We start from the raw sequence: 20,642 nt of genomic DNA, 5'->3' as shown, positions 1-20,642 counted from the left end.
GGTGCAATTTCCCGTAACTGGTCTGCAGAGAAATGAGAGAAACAGTTAGTGCACACCGCCACCCTCTGGTCTGGCATGGCATGCCACTTTGATTTAGTTGCCTCCCATGCGCATGTGTGTGACAATACATACATTATCTAACCCACTATATCCTAACTACAAGGGTCACAGGGAGTCTGCCGGAGCCACCGTGCCACCCAAATATATATATACAAAGTGCAAGAAATGCTGAAATAAACACTGGGAAAAAAGACGTTGGTGGTGGTGCGGAGGAATGGGGGGGTTGCTGAATAAAACCATTTGTGAGTTTGATGGCCTGTGGGGAAAAACCTATTGTTCTATCTGTTTATGTTGGCGTTTGTTAATCTATAACGCCTGGCTGATGGAAGAAGTTCAAGGAGGTGGTAGCCCGGATGTGAGTGGCCCAGGAATGATTTTCCTAGCTCGTTACATGACTCTGGAAAAATAAAGGTCCTGTAAGGTGGGCAGACTGGCACCAATGACAATTTCAGCATACCTGACTATTCAATGTAGCCTGGTTTTGCCATGTTTAGTCACTGGTCTGCACCACACTGTTATGGATTGTCTCTGGTGGAGCCCGTGGTCCTTCTGGTTTGTCTTCTCCTGTCTTTCCAATATACTGGCCTCCCGACCGGGTATTGTTCCTGGGTCTGACCCATCCAGGATGCCCATGTACCCACTATTGTGTTGGCATCTTCTACCTGCCCTTGGGGTGAGACAGGACGATATTGGCCTTGTACCTCCTGGAATCATAAGGCTGGCACCCTGTCTGTGCTCCATCCCAGCCAGGATGCCCGCCTATTGTAATTTATATTGTGCTTTTCCCTTCACCCACCACCAGTGTGTAGCACCAACCTGGATGGTGCAATGGCAGCCATTTTTGCACCAGTACACTCACCGCACATTAGCTGTTAGGTGGTGAAGAGGTGAGAGAGAGACAGCCGGGGGATGATTAGGGGGACAGAATGACCAGGTTGTGGGGGGCAATTTAGCCAGGACATCGGGATACACCCTACTCTTTTTGAAAAATGCCAGGGATCTTTAATGACCATAGATGAGGGATGTCCAACTCTGGTCCTGGTGGGCCGTAGTAGCTGCATGTTTTCATTCTAACCATCTTCTTCATTAGTGAGCCATTTTTGCTGCTGATTAACTTGTTTTGCCTTCATTTTAATTGATGTGACTCGGACCCTTTAGTTGTTTCTGTTTCCTTAATGAGCAGCCAAACAATAATGAGACACAAAACAAGACCAGCTCACCTGAAAATAAGGAAAGGTGAAGGTCTCGGTTATGTTGGTCTGCTCAGGTCACCTAAATATCTTGACGGTGGTCTTAAAAAAAAACAGAAAATCAACAGCCTGCTGAGAGCAGCAACAAGTCCTGATATTCAATAATTAAACAGCAAGAATTGGCTTCTCATTAAGAAACTGGTTGGGATGAAGTTGGCTGGAGTTTGACATTCCAGTTTAGCTGCTCATCTGTCAGCTCGTTTCACATCTCATTTCTGTTTGGCTGCCATTTAATGAAGAAACAAATCAATTCAGAGGACTGAATCCTTAAAAACAGGGCTATTAAAATGAAGGGAAAAGGAGTTCATTAGCAGTGAAAACTGATCACTGATTAGGAGGGGGGTTAGAATGAAAACCTGCAGCCACTGCAACCCACCAGGACCAGAGTTGGCCACCCCTGACACAAAGAGTCAGGACCTCGATTTTATGTCTCATCCAAAGGATGGCACCATGTCCAGTGCAGTGTCCCCGTCCCTGTACTGGGTTATTGGGGTCCAGTGTCACTTCTTGTCCATGTGGTTATTTACACCCGTGGGGGATACACCAAATACTCCACGTGCAAGGCCAATTAGTAATCTGCCATATAATTATCACTGCGATATTTCATATGTCCTTCTTGGTGTACAAAGGGTGTCCTGGATTTTCAATTTTTCTGGAATGTTGGATTCAGAAGTAAATCACTGTGAATTGGGAGTAAAGCAGAAATATTCCTCCATGACGACAGAAAGTTGGTGAGGTTTTGTTTTCACTGGACAAGAGCAGGCAGGCCGCTCATTAATATGGCCTCCTGCTCCCTTAAAGTAAGTTGGGCTCGGTGGTGTCATTTTTCAGGTGGCCACAAGGGGTCCCAGTGCTCTGTCGGCTGTCTTTACTTAATGAAAAGTCCGGTGACCACATCTCAGTCTTTCCAGTACTACATACTCTATGGCTGGGGGCTTAGGTGGGAGGGGGATGCAGGTTATCGTTATCATCAATACCCTCACACCTGTAATGCCCACCATTTGTCATATTTAGATACAATGTTCACCGGCTGTCATATTTAGATACAACGAGAGCGCTTCGTAAGGAGCCACAAGTAGTCCGAGTACCAAGCCCCCAAAAACTGAATCACCAGTGGAGGGCTGAATGGCATTTCAGAAAAGGCCTGTAGCTGTGTGTGTGCGAGAGAGAGAGCTTCATGAATGTAGTCACTGATTTATTGTCCTTGTTTCAGGTTATTTTTGGATACCAGGACATGCTGCCCCATGCACCCAGCAGGCAAGGGGGGTGGGGGGTGGATGTTTGGGACTCGGGAGGAGAGAGCAGGGCTGGGGTTTTAGTCTTGGCAGGAGGTGCAACATACCAAGTTCAGAGGTTGGCCAGGATTAAGGCGTGTCTCTTCAAAACAATTCCGGCAACGCTGAGGATCTCGGAGACATTCCACACATTCCAGAAGGGTTAACTCTTGGAGAGCTGACTATCCCCATTCCATTCTTCATAGTCGCCATTGCCTGCCTTATAACTGCCTTTGGAAGAACATCTCAAAAGTCCTTCATTCTTTTTTTAGTAATGTGTCCACATGCCCCCAACTGGTAGACTCATTCATTCATCGCCAAACCTGCTTCATTCAATTCAGACCTGTAAGGTCTTGACAGCAGAGAGGGCAGGAAACACCACAGGGACCAGCAGCAGTCTGAGATAAACTTCAGTGTGTACATAATGAGCTACACATGGAGCTGACGCTCCTCTAACTGGCCCTTACATCATGGCTTATAGTACTGGAACTGGAACTCCCATAAGTGAATGGCTTACTGTAGTAGTCCCTAACAAGAAGTTAGTGGCCACAGGCACTCTATAACAGTTGGACAGACTGGCACTTTATAAGACACAGACAGATAGACAGACAGACAGGCAAACCGACCAGCACTTTATAACAGACAGACAGGTAGGCAGATAGGCACTATATAACAGTTGGACAGAAAGATAGACTGGCACTTTATAACAGACAGACTGACCAACCAGCACTTTATAACAGATAGACAGACAGGTAGGCAGATAGGCACTCTATAACAGACAGACAGACTGACTGACCAGCACTCTATAACACAGACAGACAGCCAGACTGGCCAGCACTCTATAACAGACTGACAGACTGACTGGCCAGCACTCTATAACAGACTGACAGTCAGACTGGCCAGCACTCTATAACAGACAGACAGACTGACTGACCAGCACTCTATAACACAGACAGACAGCCAGACTGGCCAGCACTCTATAACAGACTGACAGACTGACTGGCCAGCACTCTATAACAGACTGACAGTCAGACTGGCCAGCACTCTATAACAGACAGACAGACTGACTGAACAGCACTCTATAACACAGACAGACAGCCAGACTGGCCAGCACTCTATAACAGACAGACAGACAGACAGACTGACTGACCAGCACTCTATAACAGACAGACAAACAGACAGACCGACTGACCAACCAGCACTTTATAACAGATAGACAGACAGGTAGGCAGATAGGCACTCTATAACAGACAGACAGCCAGACTGGCCAGCACTCTATAACAGACAGACAGACTGGCCCTGTGTGTGTGTGTGTATATATATATATATATATATATATATATATATAGTTATATATATACAGTATAAGTGATAGTCAGTGTACTACTAAGACACAATACCTGAGGAGAGAACATGAAACTGATAGCCATGATTAATGAATGGTAGGCATTAAAGGCACTATATAATGGGTAGATGGCTATGACATATTTTTTTATTATTAAATAAAAATTATTATTATGTTCTCCCTCTGACTTTGAGATGGTGCACATTAAAGTGGGTTCTCTTTATTTCCATATTACAATAGAATTCTACTGCAGCTGGCTCCTCTCCCATAGCGCCCATTACTATGTGCTTTAAATGCATTGTGTATAGAATGAAGGTTTACACTTGGAGGTTCAGCAGGTTATGTCACCATAGTGTCACATTGCTGTCATTTCAGGCATCACCCTACATCAGTGCTGCTTTCCTCTCAAAGCACAGCACAAGCCAAAAGCGCAGAGCAGCATGCGGGCATCACTCCACTGCACACTCATTAAGCTTTGTAGTGAGTGGTGCCGGTAATTAAAGGGAGAAGCGTTGCCAGCTGACGGATTGTTGTATGGCTGCCACCCGGGATTCTTGTTCCTTGTTTGCTAATAAAGTGCAGTCTTGTTGTCCCCGAGGAGACCTCTCTGCTCCCTTTTGAGCTCCACTAACCACTGTGCTGTCTCACAACATTGTGCCTAATATTAAAAATATATTAGGCTAGCCAGTGATTGAGGATCCCACTCTTTTTAATGGTGCCAATCCAGTACCCATTTTAGAAGAGTCTATAGGTGGCATGGGCTGTGCCTGCTGACTGCTATTCTTTCTGGGTGAAAAGAGTTGTATGTCATGATGAAATGGAGATGGTGAAGCCCACGACTGCTTCTTCTGTCTTTCCAGCCCACATGCCCACACTGCCAGTTGTGCCTCTCATCTTGTAGAGTGAAGAAGCAGGTTCATTTGGCAGTTTGGGCACTTGGCTTGTGCCGGGCAGCTGTGCGGGTTTAAAAACAGCTCAAAGGAAAAGGCATGCATCCAGCTTTATGCCACACAATCCTTCAACACTGAGATGTAGCTGGCATCCAAAGGGGGCATTAAAAATGATTATTTGCCATGCTAAAAACTTCACCCACCATTATGTAGGGAGAATAAGAGGAGTTAACATCCAGGGCCACTGACAGATAGGAAGGACACCTAAGGATGAAAGTGGCAGGGAACAGAACAGTCGCGCCAGGCCCATAACAGCAGATGGCATGCTTAGCTATGGAAGCATGTCACAGTGCCAACATTTCAATGAATGAAAGTGAAAGTGAATACCAGCTGCGGGCTGATCTTATAAATTTAAATGACTGTGACTCACACGTGTAATTTAAACAGTTATATTGAAGTGAATGGAACGTGTGCCAGCCTACCCTGAAGCAGCCACGTGCCACGTGCAAGACTCTGACCGCAGCAGGCATCTAGACGGCAGCCCGTGTCAATACCTCCTTCTCCTTAACCTTCACAGATGTTTCGAGGGCACACCTGACTGGGTAAGCACCTGTTCCTTAGGTGTCCTCACCCTGTTGCTCGTGCTTTCCCGGGCATCCAATATAGCAACTCTCCATTCATTCAGTTTGACAGTCCAGCTGAGCACGCACAACTGGCAGGGCATCAAAGGTTGCTGTTAGCATAGTGCCCAGTTAATCTAATATGAAAAGAATGGGTATTTGATCCAGCTCAGATGCCAATGCATTGTTCTTCATCAACAGAACTGGCAGCGTATTCTGCTCTAGTGATACACCATTGCCCATTGTGTTCCCTGATGGCAAAACTGCAGTCACTAAAGCTGTGTCAGGAAAGCCATGGCCAGTGTGCCCAGTATGACCACAAAATGTAAAGAATCAGGCCTTTGGGTCAGTCTGGCGTCCAGAGACAGTGGCATGAGCCATAAATCCAGCTCAGATGCCCAGTTAAGCTATAGTGTCAGTGTAGTGCCTGCTGGAAACAGACCAAGAATGAATCTAGCTCAAATGTCAATGTGATGCCCAGATCAGTTTTGTATGGGGAGCCGCGGCAGTTTACTGAGCTCTAGTGACAGTCCAGTGCCTATTTGACAAAAAGACTGGCACAGCTTGGCTAAAAACAACTTTCAAAAATCAGTCTTGAACACCAATTCAGTGTCCAGAAAAAAAAAGTAGCGGGCAGTAAATCCAGTTCAATGCCCACAACAGCACAGTATGCATATACCTGAAAGTGCACCCATCACCAGTCCAGGGCCCATTTCGCAAAACATATGGTGACATGAGGAAAGAGACCAGTGTGCCCACCAATTTTAAGTGGCAATTGAATTGGCAGGAAATATAGCTTAGATGACAATGTAATGCCCAGTTGTGCAAACAATAAACAGAACTGGCAGTCAGTTCAGGTTTGATGTCAGCCCAATGCCCTGTTCAATCCACTGCTAGCAATTTTATGGATCTGGCATCAGTGTAGTGCAATGTGTTACCCAATTGGAGAAGAACAAATAGTGAATCCAGCTCCGATGCCAATACAATACCCAGTATGACTATGTGTCAAGAAAGCCATTGGGGCTCCTTCATGCCAATGGCAATATGCCAGCATAGTGCCTCACTGTGTACGTAATGACCGAGTTGGACGTTTTTTCTCTCTTTTTACATTTTCTTTTTAGTCTATCTATCTGTCTATCTATCTATTATATAGTGCCCTTCATTTATTTCTATCTATCTATCTATCTATCTATCTATCTATCTATCTATCTATCTATCTATCTATCTATCGACATCTGGCTGCAAGTCCTACTCTAATGACAGTCAAATTACATTTTCACCCAAAAACAAAAACTGTAACTTTTTTTTTTGGCATGGTTAGTAAAAGTAAATAATCAAATTCAGAGCTCAGTCTAATGTCCAGTGCACACAGAAAGCCTGTTTCAGTTGGCAGTGCAACTGCCCAATATTCCCATGGTGAGCAAATCATTTGAGGAATCAACCCAGAGGACAGTCCAGTGTCCAGTACCAAGGAAATGGGCATCGTGACCAACTCTGTTTCATCTAAAAAGTATTAGACATGGCAGTGAATGTGTATTTGGTGGGAGCTGATTGCCCACTACATTTCAATTGCCAAAATAACTGTTAGTGATAGGAGCTCTGCTGTCACTACTATGCCCAGTGTGCCAGGTATAAACAGAATGAGTGGAAACTGGAGAGCTGAGATGTCTATTCAGGAGGGTTTCAACTGGCTTTGTGAATAAAGCAAACTCTGGGGTCAGTTTTGTACCCTATTTGCCCAGGGAAAACAGCTTTCAATTACTAAACTCAAATACAGATGCCAATCCAGCGTCTTTTCCAGTCTCACTATGGTGTCCGTCCAGTTTCCACTTCAGGACTAGTGAAAGAACGCAGCTGAAAGGAAAGTGTATGCAACTGCATATGCATCTATGTGCCAACTACGGACGAGCACCCCACTCAGAACTTCTCATTTAGGTGCCTTTATGATGTCACTGTCACCTTTGATGAGCTACTTATACAAGAAATCTAGGTGGCATGGGCTGTGCCCACTTTTACATAGGAGTGGGTAACTGAGCAGCTTTTTATGGTTCTATGATGGCATTTCTTGGACTATATTACATAACGGTCATACTTATCCTTCATCCAGCTTTCCATTTTGCTGGAATCTTAACACAGATATCAGAAATTCAATGTGACAGAGTGTGGTTTGTGATGTCCACTTTGACTAAAGTGACCTGCGGAGAGGTGTTTGTAAAGGGCAAACTGTCGAATAATGGGGGAGGGTGGTTTATTGGGCTCAAACTTGGACGGGGAAGCCATAAAACTGAAAGGAAGGAAAAGGTGATGGAGTGACAGCCATTAAGTTCCTTTATACCCCACCCCCTGAGCCAAATGGACAATTACAGTGACTTTGTTTGCCTATATCTAACCAGGCCTTTTTTTCCCCCTTCTTTTGTTGCAGGACACGTAAAATTCAGATCAGGAACATTCCGCCCCATCTGCAGTGGGAGGTAAGTGTGGGAATACTTTGGAAAAGGGAGGGATAGACAAGTCACCAGAGCAGCATGTGGGAGGTGCTAAGTGGGGACAACTTCCTGTGGGGTTTTCCTCAGAAGTGATGAACAAACAGCTAGAAGTGGACTTCCTCAGACATATTGATATGGGGGTAAGGTGGGGGGATTGTAGAGATCCCACTAGGAAGGGAAATAAGCGTAAGGATGTTGCCCTCTAGACAGAAGACAGATTGGCAGTCATAAGTGTGGAAGTCTAACTATTAAGAGCCTATTTAACAGAAAGAAGTACCATATTTCCCCAACGATAAGCCGCCCTACATTATAGGCCACCCCATTCTATAAGCCGCAAAAAATGCTCATTTATATTTTAAAACTCTAAGATAAGCCGCCCCATGTTATTAGCCGCGGCATTACTGAATTTTTCCAATCTGAAGTAAAAGCATCTAAATTGGCACACCCCTGTGGGCCTTTGCAACTCTATAGTGACATTATAGTTGAGCGTGAACAATTAAATTGATAATATTTTGCACTTACCGATATCATCCCGCAACGCAAGTCCTATGCTGCAGAATTTAAGCTCCAGCTCGTTGCTTTCGCGAAAGAAAATGGCAATTGTTCAGCTGGATGCCATTTTGAAGTAAATGAAAAACAATTGAGAAATTGGCGGAAAGATAAGGAAGCTTTGCACGCGCTTCCACCGTGCAGGCTGCAAGGCTTACAAGTAAAGCAAATTGGCCAAACTTAAAGAAGCGACTTAAAGAATGGATTCTCAAACAGCCTGAGGACAATCGGATAGTTTTAACAATAGCCATCAAAACGAAGGCACGAGGAATGGCGACCAAAATGTTTTTAGATAGGCTGCCCCATTCAAGCAAGCTGTACCCAATACGCAGGTTTGTAAAATTAATGTACTGTATAAGTTGCGGCCTATCGTTGGGGAAATACGGTAAATGTCTTCCTGGCCTCCTAACAGGGTAAACTTGATGACCACCAGAGGGCACTCTAAACACAGGAGTGAATGACAGTTTTTTACAGTCACTTGGGTTATGTCCAGCTACTTCTACATTTTCTTCACTAGCGTTCTCACATTGTTTATGAAAGCATCTCTGGCCAACAAGAAAACAAATGAAAATGCAAATGTCATAGACTTTAGCCAACAATGGGCAGTGGAAAAAATCCTTGAAGTGATGGGTAACGCTGTCGGCTGATGGTTTTACAGTGAATCCCTCCTTGATCGCGGGGGTTGCTTTCCAGAACCCTCCGCGAAAGGTGAAAATCCGTGAAGTAAAAACCATATGTTTATATGGTTATTTTTATATATTTTAAGCCTTTATAAACTCTCCCACACTCTTATAAACATTTCCAACACATTTATACAGCATAAACCCTGTATATTCTCTTAGATATGAGGTAAGATTTGTTGAAATTATGTATTAATTTCATGTATTAATTTACTGTTTATATACAGTAAAACCTAAATGTTATTTTAAAGATATCGAGCGTCTCCACTATCACGTATGTTACAGCCATTACGATAGACAGGCCACCAGCAATAAATACGTACAGTGCAAGAAAAACTGTATACAGTAAAATGTGTGTACAGTTACACTAAACGTACGTACATGTACTAAGTACGTAGAAAATTAGTTGTGGGTACTCACCAACAGTGACACGACGACTTGTCTGATAACGATGAGTTTAATTTTAACAAAGGAGAACGTTACAGCTCTTCGAAAGGAGCCTCTTCAGGCGACTGTGTAGCACCGCGGTTGTCGTCTGGAGTTTCTTCTTCCACTGAAGGTGTACTAGGTGGTGTTTTGCGGGTAAGGAACATCGTGATGGGCAGTTGCTGGCGCTGCTTTTTCATTTGTATAGGGAGGTTTTTATACACTTCCATGGCGTCATCAAGAGCATTTCTAAATTGCAAATAACGAATCATTTGCGGGTCCCATTCTTCAACCGATATCTATCGATCTTTTACCATTCATAGAATGGTCGCGAGACGCTCGAGAGTTAGGCCAGCGTCTTCTTCCTGTGCTGGGTCCTCTTGTTCCTTATCTTCCTCGCTCGTTGACTTGGTCATCTCGGCCAAATCTTTGTCGCTCAGCGTCTTGGAGTGGGCGTCAAGCAGCTCATTGACGAAACTTAACTCTTTACACAGCGAAACACGTTGATGCTGAATGAGCGAGATTTCCTGGTTAACGCAAAGAGGAACTGAATTCTGCGCTCTGTCGCAATTATTGCCAATTGTTGTCTCGCCAAAAAACTTCAGTATGCTCTACACGAACCACCTTTACTTGAAGACTGGAGGTCTGCACATTCTGAACTCTTTTTCGAAACGATGAGTTTTATGAGAAAAAAAACTAGGACAATACAAAATGTTCAAAAGAGTGAAAATCAGAATAAGTGATGTGCCAAAAAAGGCAATCCAAGGCAAGCAAGTCCAAACCCACAGTCTGAAGGCAAATCCAAGAAACAAGCAAATAAATCCCCCACGATCCACCGAATTCCAGAGAAACAAAAATCCTCGTAAACAGCCACAATGATCAGCTGCTGATGTTCTCTCTCTGACTCCATAAATAGGCAGTGGGTGATCCTAGCAGCAACCTGGAGGGTTCCACCCCAAAACACAATAAAAATGTAACGGGACAGTACATAATTATGGAATAATCACCATAACAAAATTTACATACTGTAGAAAGATGAAGAAAAATTAACTCAAATTATAAAGCACAACAATAAAACCGAAAATATGCAGAAATCCAAGCTGGCACATACTGTACTGTAACAGATGGTCCAATGGGAGTCGTTGCTGCTTCATATTCCAGTGTTGTGGGTTTGAGTCCTACAACTGGTCATTATTAGTAATGGTGTTGTTTTTCCAGGGTCCTCTGGGTATCCACACGCCTCCCCAACGACGTGCAGGTTTTGGTTAAGTGGTGATTCCAAACATATGCTATGTATGCGTTTGAGTGGCCTGTCTCGTACCCAGTGAGGCTCCAGCCCACTCCCCACCTTGAATTGGGGTCAGTGGGTTGAGTACGTTATGTTTTCTTAGAAGTCTGACTGGTGGACGGCAAAAGATTCTGAGGGGCCTGCTGAGGTATAGGAGCAAATGTGTGCCTGGCCTCCTCTAGTGAGCAGTTGTGATGACCACCTGAATAAAGAACTAACTCTGCACAACATGGCTGTTGAAGAATTAGAGGGAATACATGTTTGAGGGGTCTCCTCAGGGAAGTAGAATATGGGAAACGCATAAGATCTCCCTTGGGAGCCATTTTGTAGGTGGTCTGTTAGAGAGCCTCTACATCAGTGCTCTCAAACTCTGGTCCTGGAGGGCCGCACTGGCTGCAGGTTTTCATTCTAACCCTTTTATTAATTAGTGACCTAATTATAATTGACTTGTTCTTGAAGACTCAGACCCCTTAATTGTTTCTTTTTCCTTAATCAGCAGTCAAACAATAATGAGATATAAAATGAGCCAAAATATGACCAGCAAACGGAGACCATCACACAATATCTGAAAATTAAGAAAGATGAAGGTCTCAGGAATGCCGATCTGCTCGGGTCCCCAAAACATTCTAACATTGCTCTTAGATAAGACAAAATCAACAATTTTTGAAATGTCTGCTATCACACAATGAGAGCAGCAACAAGCCATGGAATTAAAGAACGAGTTTAATTAACGATAAGAATCAGCGCCTGATTAAGCAGCTGGTTGGAGTTTGAGGCCCTAACTTAGTTGGTCTTCTATTGGCTCACTGGCTTCACATGTCATTTCTGTTTGGGTGCCGTTTAAGGAAAGAAATGAAGCAATTCAGAGGAACAATCGGGGAACAATCAGATGAACAATCAGGGGAACAAATTAAAAAAAAAAAAAAACAAGTCAATTAAAATTAATTCAAAACAAGTTAATTAACAGCAAAAACAGGTCACTAATTAAGAAAAGGGTTAGAATGAAAACCTGCAGCCGCTGCGGCCCACCAGCACTGGAGTTTGAGACCCCTGTTCTACATCAACTCTGGAAGGGATGCTGCACAGGGGAATGAATGGTTGCATGGCCTCCTGGGGAACAGCATTTGAGGGACACTGCCAGGAGTAAACTGAGCAGGACTCCTCAGTTATGTTATGGAGGGCTGCAGTGACCACAGAGATGCTCTCAGGAAGTAAAAAATCTGCAACGTGATAAAGATTTGTCCTGGAAGAATGAGAGCACTAACAGGCTAGATAATGTTAAATGCCAAGTTTCTGTACTTGCTAGGCCTTTTTGGAATGAAAACCTGCGCCACTGCAGCCCTCAAAGACAATAACTGAAGACACCTGACATAGAGTCTCTACAGAGTGTGGGTTTTAGAGAACTAAACATCTAGAGGGTCCGTTTCATGTAAACGGCCAAATGTGTGAGTGGCTACCACAAGAAGCTCTTACCTTTGCAGTGACTGGTGGGTAGAGAACTAAACATTTGGAGGACATCTTAACAGGTGAAGGAGCGAGGGTGTGGCTGTTGGAAAACTCAACATGTGAAAATCTTTGTTGATGTGGAAGGAATTTACAAATGACCTTCTCTAGAAAGATGTCTGACTGGCATCTTAAAATTAGGATGAAGTACCCACTCAGGGGACTGGTTTGGAGGTAAAGAAGTAATGACCTCTAGAGGCTGGAAACTAAATATATTAGAGAAAATGGCGAATTGGGAGGTAGCTGGAGAAGAGATAAAATGGTTTTCACCACCTGTTTAGTGATAAAGGTGTGAACATGGAACTTCCTGTTGAGGGCAATGCAGGTGGCCACCACCAGAGGACACTCTGAAAAGAGAAGTGAAGTATGAAGGAGCTCTTCAGAGGGCGGCTGGTTCAAATCTGTTTAGCAATAAAAGAGTGAGTGTGTGGGATGTGTGTGTAGCCATCACGAGAGGGGGGCTATGAATGAAGACTTGAATGCATGAAGGACCTCATCAGAATATTTCTTTTGGGAGAACCAGATGGGTGAAGAAGTCAAAGTGGATGGTGGTGTATACATACTTAAGTACCATAAATCTGTGGAAAACACTTTCTTGAGGATGGAAACAGGAGACAATATGTCAAATATAGGCAAAGCCAGAGGAAGGGGTTTTGGGTTTGAATCCTCCCCGAAATATATACTGCTCAAAAAAATTAAAGGAATACTTTTTGATCAGAGTATAGCATCACATCGATGAAACTTGTGGGCTATTGATCTGGTCAGTTAAGTAATAGAGGAAGTTGTTAGTCAGTTTTAGCTGCTTTGATGTTAATGAAATTAACAAGAGGTGCACTAGACAGGCAACAAAGAGACGACTCCCAAAATAGGAATGGTTTAACAGGTGGAGGCCACTGACATTTTCCCCTCTTTATCTGTTTTATCACTCGTTTTTCATTTGGCTACGGTCAGTGTCACTACTGGTAGTATGAGGCCATACCTGGACCCTACAAAGCTGGCACAGGTAGTCCAACTTCTCCAGGATGACACAGCAATACGTGCCTGTCATTGCCAGAAGGTTTGCTGTGTCTCCCAGCACAGTCGCAAGGGCATGTTGGAGAATCCAGGAGACAGACATTTACTCTAGGAGAGCTGGACAGAACCCCTCGTAGAAGTTCCTCAGCAGGACTGGTATCTGCTCTTTTGGGCAAGGAGGAACAGGATGAGAACTGCTAGAGCCCTACAAAATGACCTCCAGCAGGCAGGCCACTGGTGTGAATGTCTCTGACCAAACAATCAGAAACAGACTTCATGGTGCCCAACATCCCTTAGTGGCACCTGTTCTCACTGCTCGCTCGGCACAGTGGCGCTCGATTGGCATTTGCCAAAGAAAACCAGAATTGGCAGGTCCACTGCTGGCACCCTGTGCTTTTCACAGATGAGAGCAGGTTCACTCTGAGCATATGTGACAGACGTAAAAGGGTCTGGAAAAGCCATGGAGAACGTTATGCTGCCTGTAACATCATTCAGCATGACTGTTTTGGTAGCGGGTAAAGTGATGGTCTGGGGAGGCATATCCATGGAGGGACACACAGACCTCTACAGGCTAGACAACGGCACCTTGGCTGCCATTAGGTATTGGGATGAAATCCTTAGATCCATTGTCAGACCCTATGCTAGTGTAGTGGTTCCTGGGTTCCTCCTGGTGTGTGACAATGCCCAGCCTCATGGGGCGAGAGTATGCAGGCAGTTCCTGGAGGATGAAGGAATTGATACCATTGACTGCCCCCACGCTCATTCGCCTGACCTCAATCCAATAGAACACCTCTGGGTGGGACATTATGTCTCAGTCCATCCAACTCGGCCAGGTTGCACCTCAGACTGTCCAAGAGCTCAGTGATGCCCTGGTCCAGATCTGGGAGGAGATCCCCCAGGACACCATCTGTTATCTCATTAGGAGCATGACCCCCAGACGTTGTCAGGCATGCATACAAGCATGCGGGGGCTATACAACAACAACAACAACATCATTTATTTATATAGCACATTTTCATACAAATAATGTAGCTCAAACTACTGAGTATGATTTGGAGTTGCTGCAATGAAATTTCGGCAAAATGGACTCGTCTGCTGTATCATTTTTTCACTTTGATTTTTGGGGTGTCTTTGAATTCAGCCCTATGTAGATTGATCATTTTTATTTCCATCAAATGATGTGGCATCCCTGTGGTGGGTTGGCACCCTGCCCAGGATTGGTTCCTGCCTTGTGCCCTGTGTTGGCTGGGATTGGCTCCAGCAGACCCCCGTGACCCTGTATTCGGATTCAGCGGGTTAGAAAATGGATGGATGGATGTGGCATCCTTTTGTTCCTAACACATTACCATATCAGTCCTTATCAGTAGAGATATCCAGCAGGATTTTTAATCCCATTGAGATCTGATCTGTTTTCAATGTGTTCCTTTAATTTTTTTGAGCACTTTATTTTAAGGGCAATTCCAACTGATCAATCACGATTCATGTAGTTTCTGATCCCTCCTGCAGTCAATCGCTCACTACACCTCTGATGTCATGGTTTGCCTTTTGTGGTGAACTAACACTGTAACTGTCATGGTGTGACTGGCCTCTTCATGAGTGGTAGGTGGAAGGACATCGTACAATAGGGAGTGATTGTGAGCAAAAGAGGATGGAATGATGGAACATGTTGAGGACCTTCTTTGAGGAGTCAATATGTGAAAAGCTTTCTCATGAGTGACCATGGAAGGGGGAGAGTGAATGTGAGCCTAATCTTCTCATCTGGATGGGAACAGAAGTCCAGGTTCTCCTTAGAAGTGGAAATTAAGAGAGTTAAGTGTCTGGTAGACTTCTTTGACTTGTTGGAGGAGCAAATGTGTGCACAGCCTACATTCACACACAAGGAGCCCCTTAATCCTGCACCAGTTAATGTGGTGGTATAGAGTCCACTGCAGAGAGGTTCTGGAAATCACATTTTGCCTTTTGTTCAGTGATATTTTATGTAGCTTTTGCAATTTAGTTTGACGACTTCTCTTCTTCTCCAGGTACTTGACGGTCTGCTGGCTCAATATGGCACTGTGGATAACTGTGAACAAGGTACAGTAGATTCCTGGCATTTGGGCATTGAGTGCCTTACCACCCTGAAGACATTACATCTCACACACACCCGGAGCCTTTGTCATTCCAACTTTAATGATAATGTCACACACATCCAGAGTGGACTCATCCAGTCATGTCTAGCTGGTTACCCCAAAGCAGTTCAGAGCCTCAGGAGTCAGATGGTGCTGTTGTCTATGCGTCATCAGCTCGGCCTGATTTGATTTGAAACTGATTTTTGGCATTCATTTTAGTTAAACACATCCCAGCCTAAAGGGGTCGGCTTTCAGTTTAGCTAACCGGCACATCTTCATCTCTCCATTTACTAAACCTGCCAATGTATTTTCTTGCAATATTGTGCAAAATGCAGGAAGGATACTTTGATGTGACCGCATGAGCCGGGGCAGAATATACTGACTAACATCTCCACGTCCAGTTTAATAGCTGGAAATTAACCCAACACGCACGTCTTTAGTGTGTGGAACAAAAACATGGGGAAAACTGCACATGAACTCATGGAGACCTTGCAAAGTCCACACAGCCAGAGACCCGTACAGGAACTGAGCCCTGATTCCTGAAGCTGTAAATCAATGCTGTGCCCACTGTTTTTCAAAGTCCAGAATGAAATTCCTCTATAAATGATAAATCTAGAATACAGCTGGTCACTCCAAGCCTATGAGCAGCTTTTTCTCACTCTTTGGTTCTTCTCTTGCTTTTCAGTAAACACAGAGAGCGAGACTGCTGTGGTGAATGTCACCTACGGGACAAGAGAGCAGGCCAGACAGTAAGTGCCCTTGGCTTTCCTTTTTTGTGTATCTAACTGTGCATTAATTTCACAGGCGGAGTAGTTTTGGGTTAAAAATTGTGTCCATTTCACATGACTGATTCAATCGACCACGACCAGTAGCAGAAGATTTCAGAAAACTTGTCCGCTGCCTTCTGTTGGGTTATGGGTGCCATCTACTGGCCTCTTGTGGGATTGCACCCAGCATAGTCCTCTAAGAATTTGACAAGCCCTAACTAATTGGATAGTAACATAAGAAATTTGACAAATGAGAACAGACCATTCAGTCCATCAAGCTTGTGTGTTTAGCTAATAGCTAAGCTGGCCCAACATCTCATCCAAATCCTCCTTAAAGGTTGTCAAGGTTTCTTCTTCATCTCCATGTCTTAGTAGTTAGTTCCAGAGACCCACAAATCTGCATAAATAAGTGCTTGCTGGCTTCAGTCCTAAAAGCACTTCCTGTTCATTTCCAAAGGTGTCCTCGAGTACGTGATTCACCATTATGTTGAGGCAATTCTGTTGTATCTGCTTTCTCAGTGTCTTTGAGACTTTTGAAACCCTGGATTAGGTCTCCACATAGTCTCCTCTGCTCAAGACTAAACACGTTTAATTCTCTGAGCCTGTCATAGTTGGACTTGTCTTTAAATCCTGGAATGTACCTGGTCATTCTCTTCTACACACCTTCAAGTGCTGTCTTTTTTTTGATAGCGTGGTGACCAGAATTCCAATCAACTCTCCCGGGTTGGTTTTAATAGACCTTTATATAGTGTGAGCATGACATCCCTCAATTTATATTCAACTAGCTGTCCCCTGCGGCTCTGCCCGTGTATTAGTGAAACAGGACAAACTTTAAAAATCAATAAACAAACAGGTATCGCTAGCTAAGCGGAGGCAAGGTCCGCTCCAAAACGCAGAGGCTTGCGTGTGAGTGAGGAGGGTCCTGCCTGGCTCTCCTGCTCCTGACATCACACTTTCTCCTCCCCTCAACCTGTTGCCTCTATCTCGGATTAGCACGAATATATATTGCTCCTGCAAGTGAGCTGTGATTCTTAGCGCAATGAGAGAAGTCGCAAAATCAACCAAAATGTGCAAGCAAATTATAGAAAAAAACCCAATCTAAATCCATTAAGTAGTTCTCTCGTTCGCTAGCTAAGCGGATGTAAGGAACACCCTGAGGCTGGCGCGTGAATGAGGAAGGCCCCGTTGCCCTCCCCTCGGTTCACTGCGTCTCTCTCGGATTCACGCAAATAAATTGGTACTGCAAGCGAACTATGATAATTAGCGCAATGAAAAAGAGGTCGCAAAATCAACTGGAATGTTGAAGCAAATTATAGAAAAAAACCGGATTTAAATCCGTTAAGTAGTTCTCTTGTGAAAAGTGGACAGACCTACAGAAAGACAGACAGATTTTATATATATATTGTGAACTGGGACCCGGACACAGGCAGACGGACAACATGGTTCCACCACACACCGTTTATTTACAATACTATATACAAGTTGGCTCACGTGCACAAACCCCAGTGCCTCCAGCACCGATTCCCCAAAGTCCAGGCCACACACTCAGTCACTGTGCCTCTCTCTCGACCGCCTCCCATCCTCTCTCCAGCTCAGTCCTCTTCCACCCGACATCCACTTCTGACTGGAGGGAGGCGGCCCCTTAAATGGGAACCCGGATGGGCTCCAGCTGCTTTCCGGCAATCAGTCCTAGCCACACCCCAGTGTGGCGGAAGTGCCTGCTGCGCACCCGGAAGCCGTCCGGTGTCCCCTGTCGTCTTCCCCAGCACTTCCTGGTGTGGCGGAAGTGCTGGGCTCCAGGGTTCCTCAGGCACCTGGGCGCCGCCTGGCGGTGGCCACGGGCCCCTACAGGGTTGGGCTTCCAAGCCCTCTACCCGTGGCCCCCAATACAACCAGGGCGATCGCTCCCTCGCGGTCTGGAGGAGGCACAAGTCCTCCTCTGGTCCTCCTGGGTGTCCTGGCCAGGCTCCAGCCCCGGCCGGGGACCACACGGGATATTCCGGCACCGGGGTGCCGCCTGCCGGTGGCCACGGGTCCCTACAGGGCTGGGCTTCCAAGCCCTGTACCCGAGGCCCCCAACATAATCAGGACGGACGCCCCTCGCGGTCTGGAGGAGGCACAAGCCCTCCTCTGGTCCTCCTGGGTGTCCCGGCCGGGGACCACAGTATATACAGTATATAAATATATACATAAATATATATACATACATATACTAGCCGTGTAAGCCTGTGCTGTAAAAAGCTCCTAGAAACTATTGAAATCGTCAGAAAAAAAACTGAAATGCAGAGTCGGAGGTTTTGTTTTGTGGACGTGCTCGCCCCCCTTGTCTATCAGCGGGTAAGCGAGTTTGTCTCTGACTCGCTAACTTGGGGCCACCTTGCCGGCTCATTGAGCTGCATTGCTGTAGCCTCGCACTTCCGGGGCTGCCTTACACTCAAGTGTCACAAAGAATATCTGGTCTACAGGTTCTGTGTATGGATATATATAATGGATATATATAATGTAAAAGGCACTATATAGCGCCTGACCCGACACAGATTGGACACGGGACGCACGTGTAAAATAAAAGGATTTTTTATTCCTCTTCAGCTGGAGGGCACGTCTTCTTCATACTCCCCAGCCACAACACAGTCCCAAACACCAGTACAGCACCAGTAAAACACAAACACTCTTCTCTGGCACCACCACTCCTCCCTCACAACCTTGTCTTCCTCCACCCAACTCTGGCCGATGAGTGGTGGTTGCTGGCTCCCTTTTATAGGTCACCTTGAAGTGCTCCAGGTGTTTGATCACCAAGATCTGGCGGCACTTCCAGGTGTGATGAAGCTGTTGTCCACACGGGCTCAGGAGTCCAAAACACAGCACCCCTGCCGGTACCTGCGGGACCCAACAGGGCTGCCCCCAACTCCAATTCCCAGGGAGCCCTGTGGGAAACTGAGGCACTACACCAGCCCAGGGGCGGCCATCTAGCGTCCAGGGGAAGGTATTGCACTGTCCAAGGCTGCTCCCCCTAAATAGTGTGTGCAGGGGCGTACCGACTGGGCACGGACGCCAGGCGCCTGTCACAATATATATATATATATATATATCTCTATCTTGTTTTTTATCTCAGGTGTGTAACTTGGAGAGTTACCAAAACCGGAGTCAATTCCTTGATAAATAAATATCATTCTAATTCTGATCCTGATGAGGAAAATGTATTTATGCAAAGTATCAAACAAGGGCATCCGGTGTAAAATTTTGCCAAATCAATATGCGGACATATGATCCATTGTGGCAACCCCTAACGGGAGTAGCCAAAAGAAGAAGAAGATCAAACAAGAGTTTAAACAAGAAAGTTTAGGAAATCAGAAAGAGAGCACTTGATATATATTTGTCCACACTGTATATATTATATTGCCAGATAAGTTGCTAATAATAGCAGCTAATAAAAACAGTTGAAAAAAAGCAAAAAGTTAATAAATCTCCAAATACAGCTGTGCAAGGCCGTGCTGTAAAAAGCCTGGTGTCCTAGAAACTATTGAAATCGTCAGAAAAAAAATTGAAATTTAGAGATGTCAGGTAATTTAAAGGAACTACTCTGGGCATCTGTCTCCTAGGAGGTTTTGTTTTACCAACGTGCTCGCCTCACTTGTGCATTAGCGGTGGGAGGAAAAGTTTTGTTGATGTGCTCGCCTCATTTCTGTATATGCGGCTAAGCGAGTGGCACTTTCTTTGGAGGTTTCGTTTTGCCAACGTGCTGGCCTTGCTTGTGCACCCTCAGAGGTGGTACCCTTACCCCAACACCACCTCTCAAAATTATAGAAAAAAAACAGATCTAAATCCATTAAGTAGCTCTCTCATGAAAAGCGGACAGACATAAAGACAGACAGACGTTGGAATTAATATATATACCATTAACGGCGCACTGCACGTTACGCTTGACTTGAGCATTCCTAGTTTTCAGACTCTTTCTCTGCACGTTTAGCAGTCGTTTGCTCAGAGGTTGATGCGCTTGCTGCTTCATGAGCAGCTCTTGTTTTCTCCACCCTAGCGGCCCGCTTCTTCTCTTCTTTCGTTGGCATCTTTTGCCGTTAAAACTGATTAAGTCAGTGTTTGTATTGCAATTACTTAGTATGTTTTCCTTAAATTTTCACTTAAGCTGGCACTTAAGTCTTATATCTTCATTTAAGATATGAAGAGATAGGAGTAGAGACGGCAAAGGTGGTCGGGATGAGAACGGCACCCGAACGCATGTGTTGCACGGCCACCCTGCTGGTTGATTCTACAAAAAAATAAAATAAAATGAGGAATAACCTTGGAGGTCAATAATCACCCCAAAAGCGGATAGTAGACATCATCACATAGTATATGCATATCAGATTTCAGGTTAATAGGTCAAA

The 20,642-nt window shown here is 44.9% G+C and overlaps 1 protein-coding gene across 2 annotated transcripts in view; it reads left to right on the top strand.

The window, feature by feature from the left end:
* igf2bp1 (insulin-like growth factor 2 mRNA binding protein 1) overlaps positions 1-20,642 on the top strand; it is a 172,101-nt gene that overhangs the window by 117,192 nt on the left and 34,267 nt on the right. For both annotated transcript variants that reach the window (XM_039739584.1, XM_039739583.1), the window contains exons 3-5: positions 7,862-7,910; positions 15,407-15,458; positions 16,179-16,242. In XM_039739584.1, coding sequence (XP_039595518.1) covers positions 7,862-7,910; positions 15,407-15,458; positions 16,179-16,242 — 165 coding nt within the window. The remainder of the gene's footprint in view (positions 1-7,861; positions 7,911-15,406; positions 15,459-16,178; positions 16,243-20,642) is intronic.

The sequence above is a fragment of the Polypterus senegalus genome, chromosome 17 (assembly GCF_016835505.1).
Source record: "Polypterus senegalus isolate Bchr_013 chromosome 17, ASM1683550v1, whole genome shotgun sequence".
NCBI lineage: Eukaryota > Metazoa > Chordata > Cladistia > Polypteriformes > Polypteridae > Polypterus > Polypterus senegalus.
Note: the sequence above shows the minus strand (reverse complement) of the source record. Positions and strands in the feature narration are given on the sequence as shown.